The following is a 16,216-nucleotide window of genomic DNA, read 5'->3' as shown; positions in this document are numbered from 1 at the left end:
AAGCAAAGGCATAAATATTCCCTCCCTGCACTGTGCACTCTCAGTGAAGATCACCTCCCCCAACATCTAGGATTATTATTTCTTAAAAGTTATCCTGGTTGCCGCAAGATATGCAAGTAATGTAATGTATAGTTAGTCCCTTAGTATAAAAGTATTTGTATATAGTGATTTTTGTTGAATGTTACTCAGTTTTCTGGAATTTTGATTGGGACTGATGGGAGCTGGTGAAAACTGTGCTAGAAATACACTGAGGGTTTCTTTCAAATACACACATAAGATTGCATTGTTAATGCTGTTCCACAAAAACACAGCGAATGAAGCACAATATAGTTTTTTCCCCCTACTCATTTTAGCAGTTAAATCTTGTCTCATGAAATTATGACTGGACATACGTGGTTTATGCTGAATATTCTCTTCTTGGCAGCTTTCTATAATTTCACTCATTTATGTAGCCAAAACATAACACATTTATTTCCTGTGAACATAATTTTGCATAATCTGATAATTAGAATATAATCTGATAACCGGGGCTTCATACTTTTGTGAAATGTACTGCATAATTATCAGAGAGATGTTATAATTGGTTTTTTGTTAAGTGAGATTTCAATTGTGGGGGGAAAATATGTTGCATTATAGTTTTTAATTCACCGGAAGATATTAGGAAGTTATACAAGGGAAATGGCAATACTTAGAGCCTAGTAATCAGATCTTCAGGCCCACTGACATTACTGGTGCTAATTTCTGAATAATTATGATCTCTTCGTAGAATTGCTTTTACACCCTGTTCTGCAACAATTCTCTCAGTGTCCCAGCCACCTTGTCTATAGAAGGAGAATTAAGTAAATCCAGCATTGCATACAGTGCTATCTCACATTAGCACGATACTGGCTCAGTTATAAAAACTACTCTGTTCAGATGTGCTCACCCTGTTACAACCATTCTGCAGAATAATGGACTGAGAGTAACCTGTTTCTCAAACTGTAGCTAGATTGGGATCAACACACCCCTGGCTTGGAGACCTCCCTGCACTGTTTAAATCAGCGCAGGACAGCAGCAAAGCCAAGGTTTGGATGAGCGTGTAGTCTGAACACAGGATCATGGTTAAGGTCTCTCCACCTTAACCATATAAGAAAAACCTTGGCTACAGGTTGCAATTAAGGAGGACAGACCTGCTCCTTAACCACAGATGATACTGTAAGTAGCTTAGATGTTGCGCTGACCTAAAAAGCATATGGAAGAGCAAAGCAGCTGCAATCTCTTCCTCAGGAGCCAGGATGTTTGCACAAAACCATGTCTGGCTTAGCATTGTGCGTGAACGCAACCATAGTAAGAAGTCAGTGGTAGGAGCTCTCCTAGGAAGCTACCTTTTACCATGTTAAATCATTGGTCCATATAGCTCAGTATTGTCTCCACTGACTGGCATTGGGTCTCCAGGGGTCTCTTCCAGTCCTACCTGAATATGCCAAGGTTTCAACCCAAGACCTTCTGCATGCAAAATTCTACCACTGAGCTATGGCTATTCCCTTCAACTTCATCTCTGACTTCTCAGTATTCCCTTCACTGCCCTGTAAATTCCTTGAGATAACTGAGACTTGAAACCAGAAGTGAAGCAAACAGAAGAGCTAGTGACTGATACTCCTAGTTGCACGTCTTAATGTGAGAATAGGCTTAACACAATTTAAGCATGTTGCATAGAAGTATGGCTCTCAGCACCAACATATGTTCTGTGAAACCACCGGCTTTCTTCCAGACTCATGTCTTGGCCGTGAAACAGAACACATCTAATTATTCTCCAGTTGACATGCAAGAAATTGGATAAACGCCAACAGCAATGGACCCATCAAGTTGTATTGTACCATGCTGTTGTACCAAAAGGACAATTACTTCAGTGCTTTGATTTACAGAACACTTTTCATTTATTTTTTTAAAAAGGGTTGAATATATATCATTGATACCATTTCAATGGTTGATATTCAGATTCATTAAATTAAAATTATAAAGCTCACTAAACATTACTTTATAGCTGTCCAAATTATGACACTGGGGGTGATAGCTTGACTGAATACTGGCAAGTTTTAATAATGTTATTATGGGTAGATTATAATTAGGGCTGTGTATAGTCAGTGCCAAAAAAGAATTCATGCTCGTCAGTAGGAAACCCACATTCTATATGCACATTGCAAGGAAAATTAAGTAAATTTATTCCAAGTACAAACTTGGGTGTTTCTGATTATAGAGCAGACCTTGACTTTTTGACAGGAACTGATGTGATAAGATTGAAAAGAGGCATAAGAAAATGGAGATTAGTGGACGACAATAACTAATGAAAAACAAGTGAAAATGGGAAGGTGCTGTGAAGTTGGGAAAAGACAGGAAAGTAGTGAGGGAATATAATTTTTAGAACTTTGAGGGCCAGGCTTGGAGCGACATGAAAAGTGTATTTGCGTTTAATGTACTCTTTTTAAAAAAGCAACTGATGGGGGCTGATAATTAGCAAGATCGCAGCAGGGAGGGAGTGGGAATTTGATAGGTTTTTAAGTGTGATTTTCAGCAGGACCCAGTGCAGAGGAGAATTTGTATAATTATCATCCCACCGCCACCAGTGGTTGCTACCTGCAAATTTGAAAATGCATTTGTGTTGCATTTAACATCACATGTAGTTTGGCCTTAAGAACAGAGGTGGCAGGGGAATTACCTTAGATGGGAAGTACTACAAATTCTGGAAGTTATGCAGGAAGAATCTACTTTGGGGCATTGGTGGTAGTGCAGAGGGCTGCACTCATGCCTAGTTTGCACCTACATATCCAAAACTTTTGGTCCACAGACAAATATAGCTCTGCAGAAATGGACAAACAACTCCAAGCCTGAAGGTGTTTCTAGTCATCGTCACGCCTTGATGGTGGAAGGAGCTGCAATACTAAAATCCAAAGCAACTGGCATTATTGCAAAGTGACTGTTCAGTTTTATATATGAAATAAAAAAAAAAAAACCAGTCAGCCTAAGCTGCTGAGTTATTAAGCTAGCAAAAAGGGATTCCACAAATGCTTTTACTGTTCTGTTTTCTTCTTTGCCCTTCTTTATGCAGAAAAAAAGTGTTAGCTGGAGGCAAATCAATTTTTTTAAGGTCACATTATGAGAATGGCATAATATCCACTAAAAATAGGAGGCGTAAAGCTCTAAGAGTTTATTTGAATCAAACAAATGAGTGACTGAAAAAGGAAGCTCATCCTTAGCTGGTGAGTACATCACACTGAAAGGCTGTTACCAGGACACATATTTTAAATTGATAAATCAATATCTGATGAGTTCTGCTCTCTAATGTTAAGCTGCTGCCAGAGAGAGGAGAGCAGGTGGCATCTTAGCACTGGCCACAAGATGTTGTAGATAGAACCATGAATGACATGGAATTCACACTTTGAATCAGTCTGCTGTCTTTGGACACATTCACAGCTACGCAAAGAGAAGAGAGGAATCAGCTTTGGCTGATTTGCCACACATACCCTATCCAAGGCTCCCTGACCCAAATATCTGCACCTTAGCAAAGGTTTAAGCATTGGAATTGATCAAAAGAATGGGTTTGTGTGTCTAGCTTGTCAGTTTTGAACTATGCCCTACTTTCGAAGGTGCTTTTAGAAAAGCAGAACTTGCCAGATAGAACAGAAGTCTGCAAAAGACAGCGGAAAAGATTAATTACAATATGAAAGTCCATCAAATGAAAAAAAAGGCAACAGTAGTGTTTTGGGGTGAGAAGCAAATGGCAACCAAGACTAGAAGATTACAGAGCATGAATTTGTTAGCCAGAGAAGTAGCACAGAAAATTTATGTGACATGGGGGGAAAGGTGGTAGTTGTGGGAAAAGGCATGCCATGGTTAGAAAGTTATTTGCTGACCCTGCACAAAGGGAGAGAGTCAAGGTTGATTAGCAGGAATAGTATAAAAACCCCTATCTGCCCCACAGAGCTACAATTCCCAGAGTGGTTTAACAGTCAGTCCCTCTTTCCAGGGGACTCTGGGAATTGTAATTCAGTGAGAGGAATAAGGGTGTTCTGACAACTCTCAGCACCCTGACAACTCTCAGTTCCCAGGATTCTTTAGGGGAATCCATGACTGTTGAAAGTGGTATGATGCAACTTTGAATGTATGGTGCAGGTGGGGCCCAAGTCTCTCTTGACAGCTGCTTCCACCTCATTTACCTCCTTGGCAGCTGTAGTACCAGACCAGGCCCTCTCATGCCATTCTCCATTTCTGTTCCCCCGACCTCCCCCAAGCATCTAATAGAGAGCTTTGGCCAGCACACAATGTAAGGGTGGGAGCAGGCTGTGTCTGGATGCTGTTGAAAGCAGAATAGAAGAAGACACTTCTGACATCACTGAGCTTCCACCATTGGCACTTTTGTACTCTATTCATCCTTTGCCTCAGCTTCAACAATAACTTCTACACAAGGAAAGGAAGGGTGAAGTAGGTTTGTATTGAGTAGAGTCAAGCATGTGTGTGGTGTGAGCATGTGTGTGCCAAAGCACAGAAGGGGTGAGGCCTCCCCAGGAGTGCCCTTGCACAACAACTAGCAATGTTAGGGAAGGAGGTGCCATTTTTGAGTGGTAGCCAGAAGGATGGGTGTGATCACTGGGGCCAGCCCCTGCCTGGATGGTGTCCCCTTTTACTAGGCTGAGAGGGGGCCCTTGCTTTGATCTCACCTTGATCCTGAAGCCACCAATACTGCCCGCCCCCAGCTTCTTCCCTGGCAGTTGCAGATCTCACCAGCTGCCCTACAAAGCACTTCAGCCAGTAGGAATGATCGGCAGCAAAAGGCAGCAACTTGCTCTTTTATCTGGCAGTTTCCAGGTCTGATCCGAGTGGATCTCCCACCACCACCACCGTTTCCCTTTGAACCCTAGAAACAGACCTCTCAGACCTTTTCCTTCCTGCCCAATCCAGGATCAAGCCTGCTCATCCTAGCCCAGATGTCACAGGTGATGTACGGTGTATATGGCTAAAACAAAAAAAAATTCCTTCCAGTAGCACCTTAAAGACCAACTAAGTTAGTTCTTGGTATGAGCTTTCGTGTGCATGCACACTTCTTCAGATACTGTATATCTGATACTGTGTATCTGTGTATATGGCTGATGGTGATACAAATGCCACCTCCCCAAATTTGCCACACACACACACACACACACCCCAGCAACTGCCCGGTTTGCCCTTAAACAAATATATCGCAGGGTGGCAGAAAAGGGGAGGGAGACTTGGGGGATTTTCCTACCATTGGCTCCATCTCCAGTTGAATTTTCCTGTGAGTTAGCCCTTCATAGAAAAAAGATTCACCATTCCTGCTGTCAAACCAGAAATTTAAGGATTGTTATTTTAAGAAATAAATTTTTGAAGGAAGTGTATTGCCTAATAATGTTGGTTTAAAACATTTCCCCTTCATATTGCAGTTTTTTATTTACTTTCCTGCCCGTGAGTCATAGGGCACTTCTTTTACAGCCTCACTCTCAGGCTTATCACTGCAACCATAAGGACCCCAAATCCTCCCTCTCTTAAATAGAAATCTGAAGGTCTTACTATTTCAACATGAGTTAATGGATAAAAAAAAACAGTCGTATGGGCCATATGTTCTGTATCTCTTGGTTGGATACTCAGGGATTCTTGAAAATGTAGCTTTGAATGTATATCAGAAACTGCACTCATATTTTAATGGACTGGGGGGAAAGTTAGAGTATTTCTTTATACAGCTGTACTAAGGTGCACGTCTAGCTAAAAGCAACAGCTCTACAATATCCAGGGTTTGTATGGAGGAGATTTTGTTATTTGTTTTATCTGTTTGTAGCAGCTTTTCCTTTTTCCAGCTACTTTTAATACAGAGAGAATATTCAGGGCATTTTGTGTTTAAAAGGACACTCTTATAGGTAAAAATGTAAAGGTAAAACAGTCATTTTATTTTTCACTTTATTCTTAACAAGCAAACAAAAAACAGTTCCGTTTTCCAGTATTTTGTCATGCATCCTTTAAAAATGCAGTCTGTTTTTCTTTGATGTCCTGGAAACGAAAAGGAGGTGCATCAAAGCCCCAACAGGTTAACTGTTAAGCAAGTCTGGCGCCATGATGCTGCCAATTGAAATAATTTCATTAAGATAACTGAGAAAATATGATCTGAATTGGGCAGAATATTTTTCATACTAGTATGTATTTATGAAGCAATCGTATTGCCCAATCCTTTCTTGAAAGCAAGTGCCACCTACCTGGTGCAAACAGGACTTACTCCCAAGTAAACCTGTAGATTATTACATTCTTAAGCAATTTGACCACAGATAATATTTATGCTCTAACAGTGGATTTTCCTTACAGCTGATTCAGCACCCAAGTAAAGGTCAGGCTTCTTTGTAGTGCAAGAGTGCAAGGCTGATTGCCTCCACAGCTTAAATAGCACAGCACCTCAGCTTTGTGGACTAGAATTGTTTTATGCTGAATTGAATCCTTATTTTAGCAGGCTCTGCTTCTGATACGCACTTTGCTTGTTTTCCCAGTTGAAAGTAATTTATATTGCAGCGTATTGTTGGATCGCTGGGCTAATAAGAAAACACTATTGACAAGTCTGATAGATGCAGCTTGTGTTTAGGAAGAGCAAAAGAGTTAAACTGATTGCATTTTTACACTCAAGTGCATTTTGCGCTTTATAGTTTGTGTCCTACTGTTAAGAAAACAGGTTGGGTGAATAGTAAATCTCTGTAATCAAGAGAACAAAGGATTATGCAGTGGTATTTGCTATGAATATTTCAAGGAGATGGTTGGCTGGAGAATAGTTGGGGAAAGGAAGATACTTTCCTCCAGCCTTTTGTTGCAAGGCTTCCTAACAGGGTTGTCAACTTACTACTCAGCCACTGTAGCTGTGACTTTTAAGCACAGCTTGAGGTTTTTATCCCCATACTGCAAACATTTGCTGATTTCTGTACAGAAGGACACTGTTAAAGGCACAAAAGCCTATCATGCTGGACACACACCCCCACCCGAGTCAACTGGAAGTCCTACTGTCTAGGGACACTACCAAGAAGAATTTACCCCCTCCAAATAAAAATGGGGGGGGGGGTACAGTTTGAAGACCACTGGCTAAAACAGGATTGGACATCCTTCTGGAGGCCCCGTTCCAGTGGTGGACCAGGTAAAGAGGGAAAGTCGGTGGAGCAAGGGATGTAATTCTAACCCTTGCACAGGAAGCTGCATTTCATCCACACAAAAGTCAGAGGATTCTATGCACACCCATTTCTCTCCACCCACCATAAGACAAGCAAGAGGCATCGTTACAGTTCTTAAGGTACTCGTGGAGAGTGTGTCCGGGGGAGAGGAAGCACGACTTGGGGGGCGGGGACTGTGGATTCCGCTCACAAAGTTACTATTTTGTTTCTAATGTATAAGAAGTAGGGTTTTAATCAAATTTAGTTTCAGTTGTTTGATGTTGTTTGATCATACTTGACAAATTATATTAAAAAAAAAAATCAAAAGTCAGGTTTTGCTTTTTAATGTAACCACCCCCACAAAAAGACTTGGGGGGGGGGGTTGTAACTGAATTCCACACTAGGAGATTCAATCAAAGCAATGGAGTCATTAGTTTTGTTGGAATCTGCATGCCACACTGTTAAGGGTTGTGGTGAAAAGTTCAGAAAGACAACTGGATATATAAAAAAAGTAATTACACATTCTCTCTCTGAATTCTGAATTCTGTAGTAATGTATGGCTTCAAGGCAAAGTAGTGGCGCACTGGAAATCCCTATCAGTTTCACCAGTGCTTATTCAATAATTACATTTCTGAATCTTTCATATTAACCATATTAATGTTATCATTGACATCTGTATTCCAATTGGAAGATACTTTGCAAAACGTTGCCCAAATTACATTCAATTTTGCTAAATTTCAAACTTGAACATCAAAATTAGAAATCAAAATATAAATGTAGAAGTTAAAAGTTCTGTTTTTAACTGGGAAGATATAGTAATTCAGCCTATATACAGTTCCTTGCTCTTGAAATCCTGCTTTGAATTAATGCAACATTATCTCTTGATTTTCTCATCAGCACAGTACACTAGCTTAGTGTGCAAGCCATTATTAGAGACATTAATTTTTCTTGCACTAGAATTACACCAGTTTCTCTTTGTCCTGTAAGATTGGGGCAAAAAAGAAAGGATTTGTCCCTCAGGATATAATTACTGGGTATCATGCTCTCTGCACAGAATTTTATATATATTCTTTCCATTGCCTGTGATTTAGTGATACACTGCTACTTTATAGTACAAAAGTCTATGCCAGCTTTTCCATTATAACCCCTTTTTACAGGTTTATAACTCAGCAGTAAAATGTACTCTTCCAATTTGAAACTTGGCATGTTACATCTCAGTCTGGAAGCTAACTCCCCACCCCCCACCCCACCCTGAATTTTTTTGCTTTACAGAAGTAAAACAAGTGGGCATGTATCTTTATTTCCTCTAACTACAGACGCTATACTGTACTTTACAGGGAAAAACAATTTACTATTTTTTGCTGATGTTGTTATTATGAACCATTTTATCTCCTAAGCTGAAAAGTAACTGAAGACGGTTTTGCTGTGTAGCTTTGTTCCTGATGAAATTATCTGTTGTGCTGTATACAGGTTGCACCTAATGTGCTTAGTTAAACTAAGGATGGCTGGTTTAATGACACCTTGATAGCTTTGCTAGAGTCTTTCCCCTTTTCATGGAGACCTAGGAAGGTAGCAGGGAGATGGTCCCATGTGCCAGGGTTGCAACATATCTGATAGAAAGTTTGTTTGTGATTTGAAATAGTGTTGTAATTAGCAGTGTTCTTTGGAGCAAACTGGGACGTGGGTGGCACTGTGGGTTAAACCACAGAGCCTAGGGCCTGCCGATCAGAAGGTCGGCGGTTCGAATCCCTGCGACAAGGTGAGCTCCCATTGCTCGGTCCCTGCTCCTGCCAACCTAGCAGTTTGAAAGCACATCAAAGTGCAAGTAGATAAATAGGTACTGCTCCGGCGGGAAGGTAAACGGTGTTTCCCTGCACTGCTCTGGTTCGCCAGAAGCTACTTAGTCATGCTGGCCACATGACCCGGAAGCTGTATGCCAGCTCCCTCAGCCAGTAAAGCGAGATGAGCGCCACAACCCCAGAGTCGGTCACGACTGGACCTAGTGGTCAGGGGTCCCTTTACCTTTACCTTTGGAGCAAACTACTATGCATTGCCGTTTGAACATACATAGCATGTACAGTCTTAAGAATCCTATGTTGCTACTAATGGTAGGTTACTGATGTCAAAAGGTATTTATTGTAATGCCTTTAAATTGTAATGCATTTGCATTTATTTGGTTGGACCAGGGAAGATCTTGTTCTTAGACCAAAGACTTGCACAAAATTGATTGTAAGCTATAGGACTGGAATAGATTGAAAAGGCTGAAAACATCATAAGTACCATCTTCCTTTCCCAATGAAGCATCTAGCACGCCCTTAGACCTCTAATTGCATACCAGCATGACCCACTACAAGCATCAAACAATATAAAATATTACTTGGAATAGTTAGGTGGGGCGTGTCCAATACCTTTGTGCTTAGTGGTTCAGGTATGTTTTAGTACCTGCTTTGAAATCTATGGCAAAAAAAATCTCTTAAAGTTGTATTCAGACATGAGTTACATTGTTCCCCCATATAGTAAGCCTGCAATTTATCACATTTTATTTATGCACTTTCAGCTTTATGTGCCTTGGAAAAAAATGGGGGGGGGGGATGGAAAGAGGGTGGATGTCCAAGAAAAAAGACTTTGGCAATCCCAGCCACCATTGAACTCAATGTGTTTTGACTCTACACAATTTTTGGTTTTAGGCACACTTGCCAGAATGTAACCCCAGTGTAAACTGCAGACTTAAAATTACAAGCAAATGCCAGTCATAGTATGAGAACTAATTAGAGCTGCAGCCTCAGTCAACTTTGGTCAACGACAAAACTATCCAACATTTGATTTGATACATTTATACCCAAAGGACAACTGGGTGACCATTTGGGCTATGTGAATAGACCATTTACTCTTGAGTAATCCAGTTTTTATGAGAATAACCATTCAGGTTAGTGATTTGGAGGTATACTGCTTTTTCATTCTCTTAGAATAATCAGCAATGCCACCTCCAATATTATTGACCACGTATACTTATATAGTCATCTCTTTGTCTTTCTACAGGTACCAAAGCAGAGTTTCAATGAATCTGTAGCTACGGAACTGTGTGTGACTGGGGTAAGATTTTTCACCGTGTTGTGGCAATTGCTACTAGCAAAAATATTCCTTTGAATAAAGTTTTTGAAGCCTCTCTTCTAAGAGGGCTAGAGGTTACACCCTACAGAGATTGTGGAGGCAAATCCTGCCCCATCCTATATTGTTGTAGTTAGTTCTGATAGCAATGACAGCCTCGAGTTCAGTCCCTCTTAACTAATTAATCTGCCAGCCCTGCCAAAATAGACAGTGCTGGGAAGCAGCAGCAGCAGCAGAAAAGTATAGCTTATAAGACCCCCAAGTCCTCCTGACCTTAGTCGTCCAAAAAAATTATTGCCTTCAATGAATTCATTAGAATTTTCAGTAATTGTATATTACTGTATTATGCCCAGTTGGTGTTAACCCATGACATGGCCTGCTCAGTGGTGGTTCTCCCTTTGACAAATACCCTTCTTGGTGAGGTGTGTCTGTCTCCCTCATTACTGACATTTTAGAGGAATGTTTAAACATTCCTGTTTACCTAGGCATTTGATAGCTGAAAGATACTAATCCTGGCAACACTGAAATCACTGGCTGTGAGAATGTGATTGCTTTTAGAATGTTTTGATGATGTTGATGTGTCTGCCTCCCTGGGCTCCTTTTGGAGGAAGGGTGGAATATAGATGGAAATAACAACAACAAACAATATTATTATTATTATTATTATTATTATTATTATTATTATTATTATTATCATCAACAACAACAACAACAACATTATTATTATTAGTAGTAGTAGTAGTAGTAGTGGTAGTAGTAGTAGTGGTAGTAGTATTGGTTAGAAGGCTCAGATCCATGTCCAGAATAGCCATTCACCTTCAGCCATATAGCAGAAAGGTAACTGCATTTTTAATTCTTAGGAAGCATGTAATTTTCAGGTCACATGATAATTACCCTTTATCTATGAAACGTAATTAACTGATAATCTGCAGGAACATGGCTCTTAGCAAGACCCTTAAGCATAGTCGATCAGATTTTATGGCTGACAGAATACTGATCTTGAATAAATGAAATGACAGTTGCTTAAACCATGCCAGGAACAGGATTGGCCATTGCCTACCACTGATGCTCTCTCCTGTAACTTTTGGCCTTCACCCTTAGGTTATTCTGCCATCTGACATGAAAACACTAGCTGAATGTACATACCCGTCAAAACATGTGTGTCCCCATTTGGGGGGGAAATTGATCTTTTAAGAGTTAGATCAATTCATTAATTCTTTTGAAACCACACTATAGCTATGAATGGGTCAGAGCTTTGCAGTATTAAAAGATATAGATATAACCCTAGGTGGTGAAGCACTCCAGTCAAGGCCACTTCAGTTTGACAGGAGCTAGTTTACTTGAAAGTGCCGGCTCACATACAGAAAACCAGCAAACAACTGGGCTTTCCTTTATTGAAGCATAGCCTTTCCTGAATAAAAGCAGGAATGGGTAAGAGTCTGGTACCTCTATTTTATGGACATTAATACTGTGGGCATCACTGGGACATAAATTCCAGTCTCTGGCCCTCTTACGACTATGCCCTAAATCAGGGGTGGTGAAACTCAGGCCCAGCCAGCTGTGCCTTTCAATATGCCCCACAGGAGCCTCCCCAGGCTACAATTGTCACTGGCTCCACTTTGCAAGCTCCGTGAGCCTTTTTGCCTGGCTGAACTGTTTACTTAATACCTGTTGCTTGTCTGGATGGTGAATATAGAGAGGTGTGTGAGTGTGTGTAGACAATTAGCCTACTGTACAAAGGTAAAGCTTACATTAGCTGCCCCACTCCTCACTGACATGAGCCCCCAAGGTTGTCCAGAAGGGAATCAGCCCCTGGGCTGAAAAAGGTTACTCTCCTCTGTCCTGTATGGGTTATGTCATTCTCCTGCAAGGCAAGGTCTACCTTGACATTGAGTCTTTCTTGGTGGCCTTACCAATGTGGCCTTAGTATCCTACATCAGTACCTGCACAGCAAACTAATGAGTCTCTTTAAAATACAATCTTTTAAAAAAATTGTTTTCATGAATAAGCTTTGCTTACCATCTCAAATCACACTTGGAAGTCTCAACCTCCTTTGTATAGAATAAGGGTTAAGATACAACCTTGATAGAGGGCTTTGTATTGTTATTATTATTATTATTTTCTTCCTCCTCCTCTTCCTCTTCCCTTTGTTCTCTTTTCTCTTTTATTTAGATTAGTTTAGCTTTTATTGTATTCTGTGTTGAAAACTTGCAATAAAAAAGTTGATTATTGGATCACACTGAAAGTAACATGAGTATTACTAGAGGTTTCCTCCCCACGCCAAGACCTTCTGGATCACTTCATTCTAGTGAAGCTGCCTGGTCTGAATGAGGAAAGTAGCTTGCAGGCGCAGCAAAGTAGGGATCATTGAAGAGCATTGAAAAGATGCAAAGATATGCAGGTGAAAATTTGGTGACCAAAGGAAATGATTCTGTTTTGCAGAATGCTCTTGGGAAAGGAAGCGTGGCAGGCGGCTCCACTAGTCACATGTCCTCTGACAGTTCATCTCCTCTTCGTATAAGCATCCAGCCAAGCACACTTCTCATGCTGGTGGCAATTGCACTCTCATCTTGCTTGTGCCCACGTTCATCAGAAACCTCATATCTGCTTTAACAAAAGGACTTGTACAAAGAAAAGGAAATAAAATGAAGCTGATTTGTTCCCTGTCCTCCTCTGTTAATTGTTCTGATATAAAAGTTCTAGGAGCTAAGTTGAAGCACTTTGCTAAAAAAAAATTTAAAAAAATAGTTCTGGATTGTCATCCCCGTCTTCATTATATTATATCATATTATATTATAATTTCCTAATTTTTAAAGGACGCTTCTTGTGTTACTTAGGAGCCTTGTGAAATACTTGATGCAGTATTACATTCCAAACCCAGAAGGCTTTGGGACATGCAATGTTTTAAAAGAGATGGAATGTCAATTTGCATGTAAATCATCCAGATTTCATCCTTTCCTTTCTTTCTTGTTTTCCTTGTCCTCACCTTTTAAAAAAAATAAAAAATCTGCCCAATAAAAAAGAGGCCATGTAGCTTAGAATCCTGCTTCTCTCATTTGCAGCACAATTAGCCAGGAAGTTCTCCTGTGCAAGACCCATTGTAATAAAGGAGATCTCAGCCAGAGCATTTGAGTGCTTTTGTGCGGTTTCCGATTATTTCAGTGTAAGATGAGAGCAAAGACACACCTTAGCTGAAATCGGTTCCAAAGCCAAAGTCATGGCTTCCAATTGGAGTGGAGCTGCTTTCAAAGGGGATCCAGGATACCCTTGATTTTTCTGACAGGTTTTGGGCCCTTTCCATAAATATTTGCTATGTGGACCTCACAAAGACGTGGCTCCCTGGGAAGTCTCCTGCATACACTGAGGAGGCAGCAGTCTTGGCACCTGCTCCCTTGGCAGACCAGAGACCTCTAAGAAGACAAGGGAGGCCTTGCATAAAGAATTTCCTGGTGGATTTTGGCCTTGACTGTTTTTAATTATTATTATTATTATTATTGTCAAATTAAACATATTTTGAAGTATATATATTAAAAAGGGATCAGGCTGTTGACATATGATGAATGTCTTCCTGGAGTGTGAATTTTATGAAACTTCTTCGTGTTTATAGATGGCTACCAATGTTTTAATGTTTTAGCATTCTCTTCCATGTTTATATATGTAAGTGGTTTTGCAGTCCTTGCTGTGAAACCATTGTAAGTCATATACCAATGTAATACACGTTTTCTTCAAAATTTCTGAAGAAATAGAGAGCGATATTAAACTTTCTAACACTGCTTTTATTTTTCTGATTATGATCATTTAGCCATGACAAAAAGTAAAAAAGAAAAGAAAAACATATCCTATATTAACAAGAAACAACCATTGTGAATATTTCAGTAACCTAAAATTATTTTATCTTTCTGAGGATATATTTTAAAAAAGACAGAAAAGTTCAGCTATACAACTGTTGGTCTTCTTTATTGTAATTATACAGTTTAGTTATTTTACTGTTGATTGAATAAAAATGACATGAATCTTAATTATTCTAAAGAAACACCATTATCTGCCTATATTTGCTTCTGGGGAAAGAGGTACAGTATAAAACTTTGGCCATTTTCAATTCCTTGCCCAAATACAGGAAACAACAAGCACAGCAGATGGCTAGGAGGTTTGCTCCATTTTCTTCCACACAAACAGGTGTGGGTGTTGCTTGACCTTCTACGTGCCGTGCTGGATTGCAGAATATGGAGCTTCCAAATAGCTGATTATTTCACATGCTCAGTATATCTGATGTAGTAACTAGTACAATCTTTGAGCTGAGGTATTCCTGCAGACATAAAAGGAGTTTCCAATCAGCTGATTGGATATACTAAGTGTGTTAATTTGGCACCCGGTGGTAATGTTCCATATGGACTGTGTTAGGACATCTGAACTAGATCTAGTGTAGCTATGGGGAACCTGTGTCTCACCTGATATTGCTGGACTACTATTCCCCTCAACCCTGATCATTGACCATGATGGCTGGGACTGATGGGAGGGAGTGCAACATCTGAAGAGCAATCCATCTCTGTTCAACTGCAACAAGGGTAAATCAGTAGAAAGGGGCCACAGTGAGTATGAATTAGTCACAGAACTGAGATGACTCATCTTACTACCATGTAGAGCAGTGTTCCCCAACCTTGGGCCTCCAGCTGTTTTTGGACTACAACTCCCATCATCCCTCGCTAGCAAGACCAGTGGTCAAGGATGATGGGAATTGTAGTCCAAAAACAGTTGGAGGCCCAAGGTTGGGGAACACTGATGTAGAGGACTCCCTGGTCCTGAATGGGGTAACTGTGCCCCTGAAGGACCAGGTGTGCAGCCTAGGAGTCATTCTGGACTCACAGCTGTCCATGGAGGCAGTCAATTCTGTGCCCAGGGCAGCTGTTTACCAGCTCCATCTGGTACGCAGGCTGAGACCCTACCAGCCTGAGACTGTCTCGCCAGAGCGGTGCATGCTCTAGTTATCTCTTGCTTGGACTACTGCAATGCGCTCTATGTGGGGCTACCTTTGAAGGTGACCCGGAAACTACAACCAATCCAGAATGCGGCAGCTAGACTGGTGACTGGCAGCAGCCACCGAGACCATATAACACTGGTCTTGAAAGACGTACACTGGCTCCTAGTACGTTTCCAAGCACAATTCAAAGTGTTGGTGCTGACCTTTAAAGCCCTAAATGGCCTCGGTTCAGTATACCTGAAGGAGCGTCTCCACCTCCATCGTTCTGCCAGGACACAGGTCCAGCGCCGAGGGCCTTCTGGCGGTTCCCTCACTGCGAGAAGCCAAGTTATAGGGAACCAGGCAGAGGGCCTTCTCGGTAGTGGCACCCGCCCTGTGGAACGCCCTCCCTTCAGATGTCAAAGAGATAAACAACTACCTGACATTCAGAAGACATCTTAAGGCAGTCCTGTTTAGGGAAGTTTTTAATGTGTGACATTTTAGTGTATTTTTGGTCTCTGTGGAAGCCGCCCAGAATGGCTGGGGAAACCCAGCCAGATGGGCGGGGTACAAATAAATTAATTATTATTATTATTATTATTATTATTATTATTATTATTATTATTATTATTATTCTAAGTGGGATTCTGCTATGACAGAGACAGCTATTTTAGTGCAACCCAGTGAGGCAGATAAATGTTAGCTATTTACAATGACCAATAATTGTCATGTGTAACTGATTGGCGGAGAGTTCTGCTTCTGTTTGCCTTGCACAAAGTGACTAAGGCAGCAATCCTATATCTACTTACATAGGATTAATCCCCACTGAACACAATGGGATTTACTTCTGCATAGATATGTATAGGATTACACTGTTAATCTGTGACAACAGAAGCCAATATGTGACATTGTCACATTAACACATTTAGGATTAAGATGATTTCAGTAGACCCAAGAGAGTTTACTGCAGAATGATACCATA

At 40.7% G+C, this 16,216-nt stretch overlaps 1 protein-coding gene across 1 annotated transcript in view; it reads left to right on the top strand.

Annotated features, from left to right (window-relative positions):
• Nucleotides 1-14,050, top strand: part of GFRA1 (GDNF family receptor alpha 1) — a 191,743-nt gene extending 177,693 nt beyond the window's left edge. The window contains exons 8-9 of the mRNA XM_028730146.2: nt 10,209-10,262; nt 12,720-14,050. Of these exons, the coding sequence (XP_028585979.1) occupies nt 10,209-10,262; nt 12,720-12,890 (225 nt within the window). The 3' untranslated portion in view covers nt 12,891-14,050. The remainder of the gene's footprint in view (nt 1-10,208; nt 10,263-12,719) is intronic.
• The last annotated feature ends 2,166 nt before the right edge of the window (nt 14,051-16,216 follow it).

This window comes from Podarcis muralis, chromosome 6, assembly GCF_964188315.1.
Source record: "Podarcis muralis chromosome 6, rPodMur119.hap1.1, whole genome shotgun sequence".
Lineage (NCBI taxonomy): Eukaryota > Metazoa > Chordata > Lepidosauria > Squamata > Lacertidae > Podarcis > Podarcis muralis.
Note: the sequence above shows the minus strand (reverse complement) of the source record. Positions and strands in the feature narration are given on the sequence as shown.